Source organism: Anarhichas minor, unplaced genomic scaffold, assembly GCF_050575085.1.
Source record: "Anarhichas minor isolate MPS153535 unplaced genomic scaffold, ASM5057508v1 ptg000003l, whole genome shotgun sequence".
In the NCBI taxonomy this organism is placed as follows: Eukaryota; Metazoa; Chordata; class Actinopteri; order Perciformes; family Anarhichadidae; genus Anarhichas; species Anarhichas minor.
This window is the reverse complement of record NW_027466449.1, coordinates 6,871,037-6,891,301: the sequence shown is the minus strand read 5'-3', so window position 1 is coordinate 6,891,301 and position 20,265 is coordinate 6,871,037. Positions and strand designations below refer to the sequence as shown.

The 20,265-nt window shown below is 42.3% G+C and overlaps 2 protein-coding genes across 2 annotated transcripts in view; one reads left to right on the top strand and one right to left on the bottom strand.

Moving 5' to 3' along the window:
* The first annotated feature begins 327 nt into the window (after positions 1 to 327).
* Positions 328 to 4,049, top strand: LOC142960508 (transmembrane protease serine 11D). Its single transcript, XM_076102369.1, is given in 7 exon segments — positions 328 to 397; positions 1,432 to 1,551; positions 1,554 to 1,614; positions 2,337 to 2,608; positions 3,555 to 3,697; positions 3,823 to 3,958; positions 3,961 to 4,049. Coding segments are annotated over 7 exon segments (891 nt in total).
* A 1,657-nt stretch (positions 4,050 to 5,706) lies between these two features.
* The window catches only part of dip2ba (disco-interacting protein 2 homolog Ba), a 35,409-nt gene continuing 20,850 nt past the window's right edge, over positions 5,707 to 20,265 (bottom strand). Inside the window, exons 13-38 of the mRNA XM_076095262.1 lie at positions 19,779 to 19,881; positions 19,395 to 19,459; positions 19,215 to 19,308; positions 18,339 to 18,458; positions 18,114 to 18,228; positions 17,619 to 17,758; positions 17,351 to 17,487; positions 16,902 to 16,982; positions 16,598 to 16,725; positions 16,258 to 16,372; positions 15,687 to 15,888; positions 15,472 to 15,584; positions 13,025 to 13,105; positions 12,776 to 12,899; positions 12,505 to 12,626; positions 11,201 to 11,312; positions 10,880 to 10,989; positions 10,606 to 10,736; positions 10,323 to 10,491; positions 9,747 to 9,917; positions 9,433 to 9,494; positions 9,258 to 9,315; positions 9,078 to 9,152; positions 8,813 to 8,987; positions 8,493 to 8,616; positions 5,707 to 8,374 (exon numbers count right to left, since the gene is read on the bottom strand). Of these exons, the coding sequence (XP_075951377.1) occupies positions 8,122 to 8,374; positions 8,493 to 8,616; positions 8,813 to 8,987; positions 9,078 to 9,152; positions 9,258 to 9,315; positions 9,433 to 9,494; positions 9,747 to 9,917; positions 10,323 to 10,491; positions 10,606 to 10,736; positions 10,880 to 10,989; positions 11,201 to 11,312; positions 12,505 to 12,626; positions 12,776 to 12,899; positions 13,025 to 13,105; positions 15,472 to 15,584; positions 15,687 to 15,888; positions 16,258 to 16,372; positions 16,598 to 16,725; positions 16,902 to 16,982; positions 17,351 to 17,487; positions 17,619 to 17,758; positions 18,114 to 18,228; positions 18,339 to 18,458; positions 19,215 to 19,308; positions 19,395 to 19,459; positions 19,779 to 19,881 (3,180 nt within the window). The 3' untranslated portion in view covers positions 5,707 to 8,121. The remainder of the gene's footprint in view (positions 8,375 to 8,492; positions 8,617 to 8,812; positions 8,988 to 9,077; positions 9,153 to 9,257; positions 9,316 to 9,432; positions 9,495 to 9,746; positions 9,918 to 10,322; positions 10,492 to 10,605; positions 10,737 to 10,879; positions 10,990 to 11,200; positions 11,313 to 12,504; positions 12,627 to 12,775; positions 12,900 to 13,024; positions 13,106 to 15,471; positions 15,585 to 15,686; positions 15,889 to 16,257; positions 16,373 to 16,597; positions 16,726 to 16,901; positions 16,983 to 17,350; positions 17,488 to 17,618; positions 17,759 to 18,113; positions 18,229 to 18,338; positions 18,459 to 19,214; positions 19,309 to 19,394; positions 19,460 to 19,778; positions 19,882 to 20,265) is intronic.

Below are 20,265 nucleotides of genomic sequence, written 5' to 3'. Positions count from 1 at the left end.
CAAATTAATATGCAAATAGGCAGCTTTTAATTTCTTTTGTTCTCGTGTTTGTGTGCGCGTGTGCGCGTGTGCACGTGCGCGCGTGTGTGAGTGTGTAAATGAATGAAAAGTCGAACTGAATAAAAATTAACTGAGATTTGTAATTCTGTAGATGTTTCTGTTGGGATAGTATCTAAGCTACAATAAAATAGTTATATTGCTATATATTTGGAAAGTTGTATTTTGTCAGGATCTCTGCGAAGTTTATTTCACTTTTTGACGCACCTGCCCATGACGTCATTGGCCTGAAAGAACAGAAATAATTTGTTTTTGTTTAGGTTAAACTAAATGGAGTTTAAAGCGCTTGTGCTGTTTGCTACTGCTCTGTGTTTGAGTGCATATACTTCACCACAGGACAGTGAGTACACAACACCAGCTGGGGAATACATCCTGTAGCCTTTAAACTAATAACGTTATTTTCATTTAAATGACGTATTCAGCTACGTTGTTAAAGTGCGACAGTTACAGAGTAGCTAACAGCTAACGTTAGCTAGCTTACAGAATGTGTAATACTATGCTGCCATGGTCACTTGGTTGTCAGGCAGATGGATGAAGCTGGTCAAGATGTCACATTGTCCATAATGTAACTCACCTTAACATTTAAAGTGACACTTTAAAAAATATAATGAACATAACATCCAAATATAAAAGGAAAACTTGAATTCATTAGCAATAAAACAGCCTTGTTGGTAGCTAATGGAAGCTAATGTTAGCAAACATACAGTAGAGCTAGTTAGCCTAGCTACATATTATTGTGCTGGTTGTATGACTGTACTTGTGCTAGTGTTACGCTAGCTACATGTTGAAAGGTTGTAGGTCGAAAGTAAAACAAGAGGTAAACATACCAGACAGGAGCCATGTTTGTTGTTTCCTGCTTGTTGTCCTCGACAGAGCCAAAGTGAGAAACAAGAATATTAATTTGTGTCATTAAACAAAAAAATTAAAAATACAGAGTTTACCCATGTGGAAGTGCCCATATTTGCCTCATCTTTTTTTGGTTTCTGGTATGTACAGCCACTTTTATTAAAAGGCAATCACATCATCACAACTTCAATTCATGTATTTAAATTCCTTGTTGTGTCTGACAAACAGTCTAAAAACCAAAGATATATTTTTTATAATGATGATGAGTGAATTATCACATTTGAGAAACTGAAACCGGAGAATTTGGGGCATTTTCTTCCTTGCTGTGGACTTATTTTCTGTTGATGGACTACTTGATTAATTGGCTAATTGTATCAGAACTAATTTAGTCATTCTCTGTCAGAAGGCTCACACACCTCAAATGCAGCTACCATCACACCACTGCACCCAACTAAGTAAAAACCAGGATGTAATTTCAAATATTACATGGAATTAATTTTTGTGTGTGTGTGTGTGTGTGTTTGTGAGGCTGTGGGCAGCGGCCCCTGGTCGCCCCCCCTGGTACGTCTCGTATAGTAGGGGGCCGGGAGGCTCCTGTTGGGGCTTGGCCTTGGCAGGTCAGCATCCAGATCCAGTCGAAGCACCACTGCGCGGGACGATTGTCAGCAGCCTCGCGGTGCTCACTGCAACACACTGCTTCCACAAATACCTGTGAGTACAACCTGCTCTGACTGACCTGCACACAGTCACATATATAACTCATTCTGGAGGTCATGATAACAAATATTAAACACAGACAAACCTACAAGGAACAATGGTCACAAGATTAAAAACTTAGGGAACACGGATGTGACGCACACATCACACGTGAAGGTTCATCTTGATTTGATGTGTGTCCTGGATGTAACCAGAGGTCCATGTGAGCAGGTGTCTAATTGTGTTATTTTGAGACAGATTCAAGCTCAGTATTTTTAACAGTGAAGGTTTTGTGAAGAAGCAATAAAACGTGTGTTAAATGTAATGACAGACAGACAGAAGCTGGTGTGCACATCACAAATGACCTGGAACAAACTGCACAGTTAGAGTTTCAGACTAAGACATGCTGCTGGGATTCGGCCTAGTTTCACCCAGCGTTGTAGCAGTGTGATTTCCATTTATTTACTTTTTTCTTTTTACAGAAGTGTTCATGTTTGACATTTTGTCCTTCTCTCAACGTGCGTGTTAGAGAGTGTAAGTGTGTAACACCATCAAGATGTTAAACATATATTGTCAAATACCAGTTGTTTTTCATCTCCTTTCACACCACACATGAACAAGAGGTAGAGTACAGTACGAACATTTTACATTAAAAGGATGGCAGTTCACAGTTTGTTTGACAGCTGGCTTAGTTTGTAAAATCATAAACAGTCAGATGTATTCTGTTCTGTGTCCAGAAGTACCAGCGATTTCCGTGTGGTGGCAGGACTTCATGTGTTATCCGCTCCAGGACATCAAACCCAGATCCGCTCCATCAGCAAAGTCATAATGCACGAGGACTACGATGACGTCACGTCTGACAACGACGTGACACTCCTGATCCTCAGTTCTCCTTTCAACTTCACTGACCACGTCCAGCCTGTCTGCACTCCTCATAACGTGACTCACGAGTTCATCCTCAACTTCAGCCACTGTTTCATCACTGGATGGGGGAGCACCTATTACAGAGGTTGGTTTAAAAACTTGCCGGGTTCTGTGAGTAACACAGATTGACTGGGAAGGAGACACATTAACCTTTACTGAACCAAGACACATTAACCTTTACTCAACCAAGACACATTAACCTTTACTCAACCAAGACGTCCTTTGGAATCTAAATCTTTTTTTTGTGCATTTGTGCAGCTCCCTTTGGAGCCACAGGAGGCTTTGTACAACTGTTTTCTCCCCAAAACTTGCAACCAGACTTCATCAGTTCCATTTTCTGTCTCCGTAGAGCTGGCTAATATTAGCACGATTACAAAGGTTTGAAAGTTACCATAATTATATAAATATGAAATCAAGTTAAAGTAATCAGTGAGGACAGTTGTTAAAAAGCAATTTCATTATTTAGACAAATGCCTTTTATCAAGGCTTTATTACAGATTATTTAATCCTTTATTGATGTTTTGCAGATCAGTAATCGTTTTAAATGATCCTTCTTCTATAAGAAAGCTGCAGAACATGCGGCCCCAAAAACAACTTCTTGATAAACCAAAGACATTTGAAACATGAAGGGTCGACATCTTATTTTAGAGTGAAAACCCTGTGACTCTTTATTAATGACGTACCAACATTTTCAACTGCAGATTTTGTACAGCTGCAGTAGTGTACACACATTAAATGAATGGTTTTTTTTAACTGTAATGTAGTTGTAAGCAGATATAAGGTCATTGTAAGTGTTGTATTAATGTGCAGCATTGTAACTTCTCCTATGAAGACATTTTAGATTATTTCAACTGTGTTTAACAATATTGTTATTCATCTGTTTTTACACCAGCCTCCATGTGCTGGTGCTCACAAGCGGAGTCATAGTTGTATCTGCTTGTATATATTGTCATTTAGAAAATACTCATAGACTGCTTATGAATGGTAAATAGATATATTCTTGCCTAAAGTACCATCTTGGTAAACCGCAGGTTGGATGATGAACAGATTGCAGGAAGCTGAGGTGGAGCTTATTGACAGGAGAACTTGTAACCTGGTCACCTGGTACGATGGCTTGATCACTGAAAACATGATCTGCGCCGGGCTGGAGAGCGGGGCGTCTGATTCCTGTCAGGTGACGATACTTTCAATGTTTTTTAAACTGGCTGCAGGTTTCATTTCAACAGGACATGACTTCTGTGTGTGTGTGTGTGTGTGTGTGTGTGTGTGTGTGTGTGTGTGTGTGTGTGTGCGCCTCAGGGTGACAGCGGCGGCCCCCTGCAGTGCTACAGCGAGGACGAGGACAGCTTTTATGTGGTTGGAGTGACGAGCTTTGGGGACATGTGCGGACTTCCTCGCAGGCCGGGGGTGTACGCCAGAACCAGCAGGTTTGCAGAAGACGGGTGACAGGATCAGCGTCCACTACACACAGACTGAACACGAGACTGATCGTGGATCTGCTCTGTGCTGCCCTGATGCTGCTCTAAAACATTCACACATAAATATACATAAACATCAAGCTCGTTAGATGTTTTCAGCCATGCAGAATTCAAATCTGAACAAAAGTAATTGTTTCACATTGAAAATGAATTTATTTATGCGTAGTATTATTGGTTACTTTCTATTAAGGCCTCCTTAATAAAGGGTTTGATGGTTTATAAATAGGCTTTAAGCTGTAGGCAGTTGTAAGTTATTATAAGAATAACTTTAGATTGCAAGGTTGTGACGTTAAATCTCTGGTGTGTGTTTATTTTTCTCAAGCAGGACTTAGTTTGTCTTTTTGCGCTTTAAATGAAATAAGAATACCCCTTCAATGGGCTGTTTTCAGAGCGTCTAGACCAACATTTTTTAACAACGGCCGACTGCATGGCACATTAGAAAGTGAGAAACCAACGAATGTTTATTAATGGATCGCCAAGTATTATAACTGCTTTATTACCAAATCGATACCAGACAAATGTATTTTTCACAGCCATCTGAAGTGGACTCTTCAGATGGGATGTATTATAGACATGTGGGAGGCTGGCACCAATCAATGCTGGTTTTATCTAAATATAAACATATTTAGCATGTATCATCACCATACAATACATTTAATACATCGGGAGCAAATATCTGTAACTGACAAAAATTTAACTAAACAAAAATAACTCAAGCATCAAGGTACTGCAAACATGTACAAACTCAGAGCAAAGACAGTCACATTTTCAGCCAGACAAACAGTTGTTGCTGATTTGTCGTAAATAGGATCAATAAAACATGCAAAACCACTAATGTTGTGAAGAACCTGTCAGCCAATTAATAAAGATACCTTCTAGTATTAAGGACAATTTCCATTATTTATTAAAATATGAAGTTCAAGTTCAAGCTATGTTTAATATGTTAATGAACTGTGCTGTGGTGACCTCACAGAGGGAGTCAATCGGATGAAGCAGTGAGACTGCCCCCTGGTGGAGGGAAGAGACCATTTTCTGTTAATGCAGCAGCTGCTGCCTGAAGCTTCCAGAAATGTTCAGAGGGGGAAAAGAAGAAAGAAAGAAGGCACAAGAAATTCTGACAAAGGATTTTTTTTTTTATTTGACATGAAACACATCCAATGACAGTGTGACAGTGTTTTTTGTCAAGTAAGACATGTTGTTAGAAGTTATCGCACCATTGACTAGTTCAGAATGTCTTTGCTGCAGCGCGACGATGCATAGTGATCAGACAGTTGTTGAGGTATACATTGTGGGCCCTTGAGGTTTTCTTTTGTGTGAAAGATCCTAATTCCATTACCTCACATGTACATTTACAGTTTGTGCTTAGAATAACTTTGGAGGTTTGAGACGCACGCCGTTCCTCACAACTGGACGACTAAAATAAATATTAAAATGGTGGATATGTCGAGTTGCTTTGTCCATGTTGAGTTGCCTGTTAAAGAGGGTTTTCATCAGATCTCAGAGCTGATGAAAACTGGTGGTGATGAACCATTTCAGAACCGAGCAGTGAGTGAAATGTTGGCATGGAAAAAGAACGACTTATTTTCACACAAAAAGGGCATTCGGGAAGAAAACTTCTTCGTTGTGACATTGGAGGAAAAACAAAAGTAAACTTTCCCTTATTGAATAGCACCAACGTCTATCAAAAAAGGCTTGAAGGCCAACATGACATTATAAAACTTTATTAAAACTTGTGAAACAGTAGCAACAAAGCAATTATCACAGCAGCTCAGAAGCTCTCATGTGCCCCAAATACTGGCTCGCCTGCATGTCATCAGTGTGCGCCACTGATGAAAAGTGGTTTACTGACGTGTTGTGCTTCGTGTCAAAGCTGCTTTAAAATCAATGTTTGCAGAAGTTGTGCCGTTTTAAGGAAAATATTGATGAAACCTCTATAGAACATATCTGATTCCAAATAATTAAAATACAGTGGTGGCGACATAAAAAAGAAGAAAAAAAAAAAAAATAGTTCATTATTTTGGGATCATTTTCTTACAAAAGACAAACCTTGTTGCACCAGTAAATCCAAGTATCACTGTTGAACTGGACACACACACACTCACACACCCCCTCCCTCAAGCGCACACACACATGAAATTGGAAAAGTGCACATTGTTCCTGCCAAAATAATCTGAAACCTTTTTTTTTTTTCTCTTTTGCAATGTGATACCATTAAATTAACAATGCAGAAAAATGCTGTCAAGTATGAATGATCAGTCAAGTTTTTATCGACAAAGTTCATATCCATGTACACATTAACACCAGTAATATTTGACCTCTAAAATACAGTATACAGACAACATCATCACCCTCATTTATTACCTCCAGAGTTTATAGATAAAGGAGGATTCGGCCATTTTTTTTAAACCACGGGTTCCTTATTGATTAATTCCTAATTTGTTTTATTTCAGTGTTACAGACATTCAGAAAGAACTGGTTTAAATGGTAATGATGAAATGAGAAAGTCAGGGCCGCAAAGGTTTTTGCAAAAAGAAGTAGACACCCCCCCCCCTCTCTAAAACATGAGAGAGTGTATTATGAGTTATAAACTGGCGTCCGATTCCACGAGTGAAAAATGGTGGAATAGTCCTTTAAATACACTAATAGTACAGCTCAAAATGAGGGATTAAACATAAAAAGTACTGAATTCCACAAGTTTAGTAAGGCAAAGTTCTGTCCTCATTCTTGATATCTTATGTATTCAAAGTGGGACCGGCGTCCGTGATCGTTAATGTCACCGTGATGAAAAGGCACTGACTTGCCTTCTGATGATCTACGTTTATCTCGTCGACTGTGACGCTAACAAGTGAAAGATGCTCTTCTGCTTTAACGTGGGAAACTACACACAGACTGAAAGCTAGCGGCTCACTTCAGTAAGGAAACTGGTAAATTATCAACTCACGGTTCACTCGCCTGTTCTGGAGCTTTCACTTGTATCACACAGTCCTCATTAGTCTGTGATAATCGCACAAACTCCTCCTTTTAGTTAAGACTACTAACCAACCCACTGCTGTGTGACTCCATGGTTTGTTACAGGGTGTTTTCTTTTGTTTTTTTGGGCCTGCATAGTCATTGACTGCATTCAAAATGAGCATGCGCACCTAAACACCAGGTATAGCTTCTTCTTCTTCTTCTTAAAATCTGTGCATTTAAGAAATTGCATTAGTACTTCACAATCATAAGAACTATCTAACGGACTGACTCGCACCTAAATGTTTCTGTCCATCAACGATAATATCCGGGTTTGTATGTTTAAGAAGAAAGTCTTTCTTTTCCCACACCAACAAAGGATTCAAGTGTATTTTTTAGGACATTTTGTAACGTGCGACTGCCAATATGTGATGGGAGCGGAGAGCCACGGTGCACCTGGTAGAGGAAGGTAATCTGTCAGGACCCCCCACCCCCCCGTAGGGCTGCACTCACTGGTGGCACTGTTTAATACTGATGTGGATTTGCTCTCATGAAAGCAGCAAACATGGGGGGGGGGGGGGGGGGGTCCCTTTGAGACAGGAAGCGGACTCAGAGGTGCAAGGACTTAAAGTGCAAGAGGATGAAAGTTCCAGCTCCTCTCAACAGTTTCAGTGCGCCGTCCTGCCTTCAAGAATCAATGGGGGGGGTTAAAAATTTTTTTTTTAAAAAGAAGCACACGAGGATGAAGGGTTCAGGATGAAAACCAAGGAATGAGGGTGAAAGTACGGAACTAAAAAAACGTCTTTAAAAACATATTGGAGCCATGAGGGAGAAGTGGGATGCACGGAGAGAATGGAGATCAAATTTCCTCCATTCGACAAGTGGATTTACTATCAGGAGGACGGAAAATATCCGCCCCCTCAGTAGATCTCAGTGAACCGGGGCTGCAGCGATTGAGCAGGTGGAAGCAAAGAAGAAATGGTTTCTGAAGGGGAAGCGCGTTCTCGTTACAGTACTCGAACTGTACTTGCATTCCCTCACTGTTTGGTGTTGTGAATGTGTATCTGAGCTTTAACATCAGGGTTTCTGCTGAATGCGCCCCGCGGTCCTTCTCCCTCACGTCCGTTCTCGGAGCCTGGCCCAGTTTTCTGCATTCTCATCAGTCGGTGAATCACATGTTGTAGGCCACGTAGATGGGGTCCAGTTGGTCTGCCAGGAAGGAGTCTCGCAGGTGCATCCTCTGCTTCTCTCCTCTGGAGTTGATGGGGATCACCCCGGGGTCCACGATGACCACCACCCCGACGATGAGGTGGTGCTCCTCCAGGACCACGTTGGTGACGAGGGGCACCAGGTCCAAGGCCTCCTGCTCCGAGCCGCTCAGCTCCGCCACCACCACCAGCAGGTTGGTCCACGTAAACACAGCACTGAGGAGAAGGAGGTGCTCAGTCACATGCTTTCTGTGTTACTGGGTGAACTACAGGCTACGGGCGTTCTCATTGAGTGGAGAAGAAGAACAACATAATGGTGAAAGTAGAACCTCACCTTTCTGCGATGCAGCGGTGGGCTCGGGACACGGATGTCTCGATGTCGATGGGGTGATAGCGTAGCCCCCTTAACTCCAACGTTTCATCAAGAGAGCCCACCACAAACAAGGCATCATGTCGATCTGTGGAGAAGAACAAAGGTATTTGACCATTTATAGTTATGGACCTGACTAGGGTTAGACAATATGAAAACATATACTGTATTATATAAATATTAATTCATAATGATAGCTTATGTTATCGATATCGCCCCCCCCCTCAAGACAGAAAGGCCAAAAGGAAGTGAATGAGGTCCACTCGTTTCAAATGTCCTCTCACCTCCGCTCGCATCCAGTAGCTCGGTCCTCTTGATGAAGCCCAGGTAGCCCGTCCTGGCCCACAGCGTGTGGGGCTCCCCAAAGCTGAGTTTGGTGTTGAAGTGATCTGCCTGCAGGCTCTCCTCCCCATAGATGGTGTAGTAGCCACTGGCACTGTGAGGGCTGGTCACCCAGATCTGAACCGGCACAAAACAAAAAGTTTGTAAGTTTCACAGTAAATCCAAAATGTCAGCATCCGATGATCCTCTGTGCCTACATCCACTCACCTCCCCAAGATGTGAATCTCCCAGCGGTCCTCTGGTCTCTGGGTTGACTATGATGACCCTCACTCCTGGTAGGATCTAAGAGGAGAACATAAAGGGAGAGTTTAGTTTTAGAGATAATGCAACCACTTCCAATATCTCTCTGTGGCCTGTGAGTCTTTTTAGCCAATAATCAATACTTACAGTGCCAGACTCCATGAGGGGAAGACTCTGTGGCGCTCCTCGTTCCACCAGCCTCACCCTAAAGGACGAGGCCAAAAGACAGCCCGTCAATGATTCTGTTCGATCTGACCGACACACCACGCACGTTTTCACGTATGTCGGATCATGTGACAATAGCAGTTGTTTCCAGTCTTACCTGTCGTGTCGCAGCGACTTCATGTCAACATAGACGGTGGAGGGGTCTGGTCCAGCAGTGCCCTGAGGATGCAGAGGGGGAAAATTAATACTCTGGGGCAAAAAGCAGATTTCTTACATTTCATTTATCATTCAGTAATACATATGGTTGATTAAAAAAAAAAACATATTTCTGTAGCGTGGAATAAAGAAACATGCACATGGTAAGTAAAAATGTGACAAAAATAACTGGAGAGTACGTTTTTCAACCCTTGGATTAGTTGAATTAGGGAGTAAGTAGTTAGATAACTCGGTGTATGTCCGTGTGAAACCAACCTGCAGGCAGATGGCCAGGTTGACCCGGGAGCCGAAGGCGGTGCTGACGGCTCGCGCCGAAAGGCCGAGATCTTTAAAGAGCTTGGAGAAGGACTGCGTGAGAATGAGGCGAGGACGCTCCTCTGCTATCACCACACAGCTCCGCACGCACGACAGGTTCAGACCCCGGGCCTGGAGACACGCACGGCTAAAAGGTTATTCACACTTCTAACAGTTACGTGTAGACTGAGCATGACACGAACATGAACTCGGCATCAGTGGACATTTTTAGCCAAAGTGAATTGAGATGTTGAGCTATGCTGAACCACAAGTACCAGATTTATGACTTAAGACACAAAATTCTACAATCTGTTAACACTTAGACTCCATTTATCAAGTATGCAACTTATCCGTGAGAAGACTTGCAGCTTGGTTTGTTTCCAAACAATAAATGAAAAACGATGACTTTCAAGTTTAGACAGGTATTTATGAGTTACCTTAACAGCAGAAACGATTCTTGTGCAACCAATGCCACTGTGTTGACATCAGAGTAGTGACAGAAATGACATTTCAAAGGGGTACGAGTGTGGTTCTGACCTTCAGCATCTCTGTCTGGGTTCCCAAGCCTTTGGTGCAGAGCTCCATGACAGAGTAGGAGCAGAAGGTGTCTCTGATCTTGTACTGACTGAGCGTGCTCAGCCACAGAGGCAGCGAGCTCTCCAGCTCCAGGGGAGGGATAAGGATGGACTGGTGACCTGAGTAAACACTGGGCCAAAAAAACACACTGGCTACAGAAACAATACCACATTTACAGGAACAGCATCCTATGTGTACTACGATATTCAGCCTGTGTGTGTATGTGTGTGTGTGCGTGTGTTACCTGGAGAGGCACCACAGGACGAAGCCCAGGCCACAGTATGGGTCCAGGCAGATGGCTATTTGGCGTGAGGAGTAGAGCTCACACTGCAGCTTAATGGAGCGGCACAGAGTGCTGATTGCAGCATGAGACATCTACCAAGAAATAAACCCTTAAAAACACTGTATGCCGTCATCAGACTACACAACAAGAGCAGATCCGCTTTATCCAAGTCCCTCTGGCTGAAGCAAATGCGTCACGTTTCAGACAATGTGCGTGATTAGTGGGAGTAATTTACCTTGACTCCGGTCAACATGCCGGTGGTGGACACACTGAAGTCCAGGTAGGCCAGCATCTCAGCTGTAGGCGGTTTATAAATGTTCGGAGGCCGCTTTCTGGGGAGATCATCTGTGAGAAGAGGGAAGCGGATTTGTTGTTATTTTCTCACTGGACAAAATAAATCACACACACTTGCACCGTTCTTACTGTCTCATGTTTTTTGTGCTAAATCTGAGCGCTCCCAAAGATGTGTAACAACAACTGTGGTCTGCTGCTTAACGGCTTTCCTAATGCCTCCAAGCTATTCTTATTTGAACAGATCTCAACAGATCTCCAGCACCTGTATCGATGATCGTGGGCCACGTCTTGATGTTGACGCTGGCAGCAGCCTCCCTGGACCTGAGGATCCTCATTAGAGGCTGAGTGGTGAGGATGCAGGCTGCTTTGCTCACCTGCAACACCAAACACACATATAAAAGGAGTTCATCCAAGGATGTAAAATACAAGGCTTTTAACAGTGACCTCTGGTACAGATCCTCCTTTCGAGGCATCACTCGTATAAAAAGGCATTTAATCATCGTTATACTTTATTGATCCCTGAGGTGAAATTCCATTTAATTTGCTTCCCTCCAGGGAAATCACTTCTAGGCATCAACAACAGAGGCGCTTCACTGGATCTGGTTGGGACTCAGTTACTTCTTTATGGCGCTTTGACAATTATAATAGATCGCTCGAGTGGTTCATGAGAGCGGTAAAACATGTCACTAATAGATATCGCCGTGAATCTGCCACAGTTGATTCCTTATATGAAGACAATTATTTTCTAAATAACAAGTTTTCTGAAAATGCAAATCAGCATTATCTTATCAAATATTTGCCACTTATACATATATACATTTCCAAAACCGATATTTGAACATTGGATAACGCCGGGTTCAAAATGTAGTTTTGTTTTTTCTTGACATGTACTTAGTGGTAAAATATTATATAAATCAGGCTGTGAATGATACACGAACAAACCCTCTCTGTAAAAACCATCAGAATATAATTAGGAATGAAACTGGAAAGTTTGATGAATGAAAGTGAAAATGAAGTGGAGTGTTCTGGCTCAGATTATGACAAAAACACATTTGAGAAAACTCCCTTTAAATATATGTAATGACATTACAGGTGAATAGGGTAACAACTTTAACTAATATATATCACCAGGAAACCTCCCCAGTTAATTACTTACATCAAGACAATAACGTTTTGTAAGGTTTTGGAAATGTTATGTTCAATATGCAAATATATATTATCGAAAGCTAAGTCTTGGTGAATTTAGGAGAACTCTACAGAACAAAGTAGTAAAATAAACACCTAAATGTGTATTTTGGATGTTTTTTCTCCACTAGGCTGAAAAAAAGACGAAATAGCCCAAAATCTCAAAATGGATTAGAGCGGTGCCTGAAAAACAATATCTTTGCCTGGAGAGTCTCCCCTTAACGAGCTGTATAAGATGGAACCAATGCAAACGTATTCGTAATACTTGTTGTTCTTGGATAATTGTACATGAATTACTCTATTGTGCTTCGGTAATGGTTGATTGATAAAATCTGTGAAACAGAAGCACCATTCATTAGAAAACCAGCAGTGTGCACTCACATCGATGATCATGCGGACAGTGGGGAGAGTAGCAGCCAGGTTCTGCGGGTGAGGCGGCCTCACCGTCACAGGGATCACCCCCGCATAGAGACAGCCATAGAAGGCAGCGATCAGGTCAATACCTGCAGAAATAAGAGCAAGAGAAAGACAGAAACCTTGTGAACTGAAACACAGGCAAATTAAACAGCTACTTGTTCCCTGTATATCAAATAGACAAACAAGGAAATGATGAGGGATGTGTGTGTGTGTGTGTGTGTGTGTGTGTGTGTACCTGGGGGATAAAGCAGCACCACATTGTCTCCTGTGTTGAGGCCTCCTCTCTCCATTAGGGTAGCTGTGATTTTCTCTGCTCTCTTGTGCAGCTGAGCACAAGTAGAGGTGCACACTGCCACCCCCTACAGAGAAAAGAGAGGACGCACAGCTGAACTCACCCAACAAAGTAAATCACTGCTACAACCATTATCAAAAGTTAAAGAAAGACAGAAAAGTATTTTCAGGTATAGTGTGTGTGTGTGTGTACCTTGGAATTGAGCAGCACATATAGGACGTGGTCCGGGTCAGTCTGAGCTCTCCATTGCAGCGCTTCAGACAAGAACTGGTGCTGGTAAAGAGAGTGTGTCACCACATAAACATTAATGGTGGACTGACTCAATACATGTATTGCACACAAAAAACAAGACAAAAGCTACATCTGTGGCAAATAATAATCCATTAAAAATGATCCGACAGATAACACATAAAAGTCAACACAGTGGCTCTTTATATATGATCCAACCAACAGTCAAAAGTAAAGGGATCTCAGTGACAACAGATAGATTTATTCAATTCAAACAGACTTTGTGTGGAATAGAGAAATGAAAAGCTATTCGGTGACCTCTCACACAGAGGCACACAACAGGAGTACGTCTATAGAATATGTTAGTGCAGGTACGTCATGCTGAGACCATCTGCAACTCAAGCCACCAACAAGCTTTGGGTCTTTAAAACTAAAAGGTCATGACAACTTTGAAAAGCTTTTTAGTGCCTTTAGTGCTTCAAGGGAACAATCCAATAGCTATTTTTAGAATGAAATACTAAATGCATATTATACAGATTACTATTAATGCTTTAACTATTGATATCATTCTACTAAATTCATTGCTGCTGTTATTATTAGTAGTTATAATTTGTATAGTATTCATCTGCTCTCATTAGATGCATCATTTCTGTCATATGGATCGACTATTATGTCATTTTATTGTGCTATTCATTCTGACCACATGACATCTATGGCACCCTCCTCAGTTGCTCTCCCTGGGGTTTCTTCCTTTTCTTTTTCCTGTTAAAGGGTGTTTTTAGGAGTATTTCCTAATCCGATGCGTAGGTCCAAGGACAGAGGATGTCGTATGTTGTACAGATTGTACTCTGAGGCAAATTTGTGATTTGTGATATTGGGCGAAATAAGATTGAATTAAATATTAGCCTCTTGATGAGTAGTCTCAATACGCTGAGGAACTGGCCGGTGCACAGGATTGAAAAAGACAAGACGTGAATGTAAAGAAAGTCTGTTAAAAGGCAGACGCCAAGTAAAGCCAACACTTAAAGTAACAAAAAAAGTTCTCTGGACAAACAAAGACGTTTTACAGCGGTGTCATATTAATATCACTGGCCGAAGTCATCCTTTGTGCCACTCTCTCTCTCAGTCAGACAACAGGTCTCTCTCTCTCTCTCTCTCTGTCAGACAACAGGTCTTGCTCAGGTCAACAATGAATCAGGAGTCACGTCATGCAGACTGTCCGCCCTGAGCACTCATCAAGCCATGCTACACATGGGGGCATCACAGTGAACACAGCGAGCAGAGGTGCACACGACAATGTTCCTAATTAACCCTTTCATGGGGGTTTATTATCATTATGCGTAGCAGTACATGATAAGATGCTCTTCAAAGGTCATTTATGGTAGCAGACTGTTTATAACCACTTGCGTAAAGTCTCCATTACTCACTTAAAAATAAGGGAAATTAACTTTCATTCACTAAGATGAATGTCACGTAATTTACTGCTGAGCTTTAGGTTTGGTAAAGCTAAGAGGCTGCTGGCAAACTCCCATCTTAAAAAGGTGATAGCAGAGAGTCTGTTATGGGACACTGATGAATGTAAAGTGGCATTTAACTTGATTCTTAGTGTATTTCTGTATATTAAGTTTAAGTGTGTGGACCCCTGCTGGCCAAGGAACCAGCCTGGACAGTCATCTCTGTGCGTCGGGACAAAGCTGCTGCTGGTGGCCGTTGGGCTGTCGCGGCTGCAAAAGCACATCTGACTGACAGAAGCAGGAGAAGCAAAGACGGGTGGGGGCCAGGCTAGATAGAGCCTTACCATCATGGTGGGCCACATACAGAGCTAAAGCCCAACCCAAGCAAAGTTAAAGGTAGAACAACAACAGAGATTTAGGATCACACATCAGCATCCATTTCCTCCGAGGGTCATCTTTGAGTTGGTAAACACATTCAGAGAATTTACAGTTTCATTTAAATAGATTTGTGTTTCATACAGAGTAACGTATACGGTGTATATATAAGTGTGACCTATAGTGAAATTTAAGATTATTTTCAAAAATCAATCAATTTGCCGATTATTTTCTTAATTGATTAATCTTAAACATCATGAAATAACAAAAAAATAAAATCATAGAGCCCAAGATTACTAATGTCTTGTTTTGTCCGAACAACAGATCAAAACATGGAGATATTCAGTTTACAATAATGTTGAAAAAACTTCACAAATTTGGCTTTTTTGCTTAATATTGTGTGTAACATACAGTGACTAGTAATAGCAACAGTATGAAGTTTATACATTTTGTCTCAAAGTCCAGGTTTTCAACTGTTGCAAAAGAGTGGTCCATTTTCATGATTACATTATTAAACTTCTGAATATTATTCTAGGGTCAGTGAGGTCAAAGTGTGGCTCAGGTTTGCGTTACAATCAGTACCTTTCGGATCAGATCCTGGTCCTCCACCACACCCAGCTCTCTGCCTGTAGCCTGGGCGACGCGCTTCCCTGCTACCAAGTTGCCGACCAGCATAGAAGCAGGGCCGACATCCACTGAACAGATCAAAGACAAGTTCAGTGACATACTTTCAGCATTGAATTAGTCTTTGCCGTGATGTTACATTGTAAACGTAGATGTGGTCTAGGGTGGACTACCTGGCTGTTTCTGGCGTGGCTTGGGCATGTTGGTAACACAGGTGTGCGGGCACAAGAGGATATTACAGGGGTGCAGATTTCCCTCCAGGAAGTTCTGCTTGGTTTCACAGATGTGGATGCCTCCAAGGGGCGTCTTTGGGAGGGTGTTGGCCGGGACGAGCGCGAGGCAGTACAGGCCGACCTGGTGGATACTGTCGATGGCCTGTGAAATAAAAATTGTTCGGTTATTGTTTAGTGATTGCAAAGTCAACACGGTTATTACAAACTCTTATTTTACCCATCGTGGCTTTGAAAAGCACATCAGATCAAAGCAGAAACAATCGATACGACAAAATGCATTACATCATCCAGTGCATTAACAAGGCAGCATTGTGGTCATGCACTTGCTAGTTAATTGTAGCAACTGCAGCTAGCAGTGACCACTTCCAAGTTTAAAATCATGAAAGAGATAAAGGTCTCAAGTGTAAGCTTGGCGTGCAGATCGTTCCAGAACCAAGGACCGAAGTGGAACAAGCTTGTTTTGCCAGCCTCTGTCCTGATAGGAGGAACTTTGCTTTGCGTGTGATTTTACCTGCAGTACTCGACTCATCCACTGGAAGCTGTCTTCCTCGCTGGCATCAGGCCTCTGCTCTGCCACGATCACTATCCTCTCATCAAAAAACACCGTCACTGAGAACACAGCGATCCTGCATGAATGACAACAGAGAAATGAGCACTCACACACACACACACACACACACACACACAGCGAGAGGCCGCAACAGATTGTTCAGTTTGGAGGGATATACAACACAGCAGCCATCTTTAAATATCACAACATTATTATTGATCCATGCACATAAACCATTATGTGGTGAACTTGTACACAAACACAGAGCACACTGGCTCACGAGGAGCAGTCAGTGACTCACCTCCCCCTGTAAACTGTTTTGACAGGCTCCACTGCCAGCGCCGTGGCCACCAGGTCGTCGGCGTTGTGGCGTCGCCCACTCACCATCAGCAGCCCCTCGATCTTCCCCACAACAAACACCAGACTGCCCTGTGGAGCAAACAGTTCAACTCAGTGAGGAAAGCCAAAGTCTCACTTTATTTCTTTTTTTAAAATTTCTAAAAGGGAAGTCTTTATTTCAGTGAGTGTGCGAGTGTGTGTGTGTGTGTGTGTGTGTGTGTGTGTGTGTGTGTGTGTGTGTGTGTGTGTGTGTGTGTCTGTCTTACCGGTCCTACAAATCCAAGCAGACCAGTCCGGGAGAAGGGAATTTCTCCTATGGGTGCTCCGGCTTGGTTGACGGGGATCACCTACAATTTAGCAGATAAATCACAGATTAGACTCAACCGCATACAGTAAAACTCACCCTGACATTATATATTAATCATAATATATCATATTAATTACATTAATAATTGTGATACTACTTAAGAGTTTAGATTAGAAGTGGTTTATTGCCTACAAATATTTTTTTTAAAAGTAATACACAAAAATACACCCAGGGGCGAGTGAGAATAATTGGGAGGATACGGAATAAAGACAATGCAACAGAAAACTGTGGCTCCATCTAGTGGATCATTTAAGCATGTGTTCTTTCACATCCATCCATTTTCTAAACCAGCTTATACTGCACAGAGTGTAGTGGGACAGAAGCTGATCCCAGCACACACCGACATACCTCAAATGTGTTTTTGGTGACACCAGGCAGGCCGTAGTACATGGTGCCTCCAGCCCGAGAGCTGATAACAATCTCTCCTATTTCATCCGTCTTGCACAGCTGAGGAGGCCCGTCGGGTTTCACGATGCACATCAGAGCTGAAACACAACAACAGATCACAGCATTATGTATGTGCAAGTACCTGAATTATTTTAAAGGTAAGACAACAAAGAATGTACAGTAAATGGGGCAGCCGCAATGCCAATTAAAGTCAACTCTGGTGGCTAACCTCCAGGCATGATGTGGCCCACATCCTGAACAGTGAGAGCAGAGTTCTTGTCCTCTGTGTTCACCCTGATCACCCCGTGGCTCAGCCCGCCCATGGACAGGATGGCTCTGGCTGGTAGTGGAGCTCCTCGTGCACCAGGCCTGCAGGGAAAGCACAAAGAGAAGTGATGGTGTGAGGGAAACAATAATAATGGGTCAAGCAGGGAGGTAGCAGAACAGTAAGACACTGTTGAAGTCTGCTGAGAAACAAAACAAGTCTCAAAGTGCAGTGGTTTCAGTGGTTTTATCTTGAACAAGACAGGACAAGTAAGGACAGATGAACTAAGAAAGGTATGATGCCATGTCAATACAAAAAGAAATCCCCCTCCTTAATTTTAAGACCCACTAAATACAAGTGACTGAATGGTGAGCATTGTGTGAAAAGCAAAACTAGTTTTGCCTGCAAACAGTATCAGAGCGCCTCATCCCGGAGCATGCGAGTATGCAGAGGTTGTACCTGCGTATGGCCACAGTCAGAGCCTCGGGAGAGGTGGCACATGGACAGATCACCTCGGGCTTCAGACCATGAGACTGAAACACATTCAGGAAGGCATCACACGACGACACGGACCCTGATAACAAACAAATGGGATAAAACACATTAACATGACAGGTTGAAATAGTCATACATTTAAGTTCATACCACAGTAGTTCTATATTACAAAGAGACCATGCGACTCACATGGGTTTGCTCCATCAGCCACAATAAGCATACGGATGGAGGACAGGCTGCTGTCCCTCTGGTCCTTGTGGGCCATCATGGCCCAGTGGAGGTCCCGGCACTTCACCAAGGCCACACGTGCTGTCAGAGGGGAAGAGGAACGTTATATGTGGTGTACTTACAGTTTGTTTCATCAATTATGTGTACATTTTGTGTACCGTTTCTGCTTGACTTTTGCTGCTATTTTCCAATAATATTCAACATAATGATCTTGAACGTAGTCGTCATGTTTAAGTGTCTACCAGGGTGGGCGGATTGATCCGAAAATATTGATGCTACAGAAACCTACGTCGCCGTTTTAAAGATAGATTCTAGCGTCAAGAGAACCGATTAAAAAAGATGAATCAGTTTCTCTCTTCTTATTTGCGTTTCATCAAAGAGTAGAACTGTCCGTTTAAACGTTTGGTTGCACTCTTTGCTTCACACCGCCAACACATGGTGGCTGAACAAAAGAGGATCATGTTTTGAGCTATTTCACAGCTGTGGATGATGGCGGAGGGTAGTCGTCACTAGAAGCAAAGCTGTCAATATATTCACTGTTTTCAACAAATACATGTTTGCACTTTCAATTTACAATAAAAATTTTTTTTTGTTATTTGTCCTTGAAAAATGTGCTGTGTTTTAACATGCATGTCATGAAGTAATTAACAATGGAAAGCAACATGTAAGTACAAAAGCCACTTATAATTATAAAAAGTATCTGGCCATATTCTGCGGTAATGCCCACCACTGGCAGCTACTTTTATCATTTGAAAATTTACTAAATCACGTAGGCAATAAAATAATAAAACTATACATATATGGAATATAAAAGTAAGATTTGACATTGGCTGAAACCTTTGTGAATGTGGACCCTCTGCACCCAGGACATGGGACACGCCTTCATGACAGCATATGGCACTGTGATGGTGTGGATTCTGTTCATGACACTCTGGAACAAAATACACATATTATCAATGTCAGTTAAAAAAGTGAGCTAGTCGGAGTATACAGTACAAATTGTTGCATCCAGCTCACCGTTAAGACGCCATGCCACATGCCCATATCCTTCTTGCAGTCCAACACGTTGACCAGTGTCTCCCCTAAGACAGAAAACACAAAGACACGTCAGCGAGGACGTGTGCAATCGCCAGCTAACTGTGGGAAAGATGCGTGATCTTGGTAACTCAAAAAATGTAAATTTGTGGTCCATTAGAGTGCATATTCTCCCTAATCGTGATCCTCAGCTAATCTTCCTTGAAGTGCCTCTCTGCTGAAGAGCTCAAGAGCTGAGCGCTGTTAACCTCGTAAAAATCATTTAGCTCATCATCCTTACTCGTCCCTTCTCATCCTCACGCACAGAAAGAGGGTTCGCGTAGGAGAGGCAGAGAAGCAGCAGTGGTGGAAGTTACTAGCACTGACCTTCACAGTAGTTACAGGCCTGCGTCAGGGCTTGACAGTGGGTCAGCATGGAGATCTTGGAAACAGCAACTCCCATCACCGTTCCCTCCTTACTTGCTTTGTACTGGTGGAAGAGACACACACACACACACACACACACACACAGCAAAGTTAGATGAGCATAATACCTAGAAACAAACCAATAATAATAATAATCATAAATATATTTCATGTATAAATTGCATGTATAGCACTTTCTTTCAAATTTCTTTCTTTACAAAGGAGAAAGGCATTAATACAAGAAATCATAGTAGAGATATAAAAAGCGCAATAAAACGCATGGGATAACATTGAACTGTAAGGGGGTTATATGTTTTTCAAAGTCGTTTAAAAGATAACTTGTCATTTCCTTTCCCAAGTTTCTCATGCAGGACGGATGCAGGACAATCAATCACATTTTTTGGGCTAACCAAAGTAGAAAACTGTGACTGTGTGTTCTGAAGAGTAC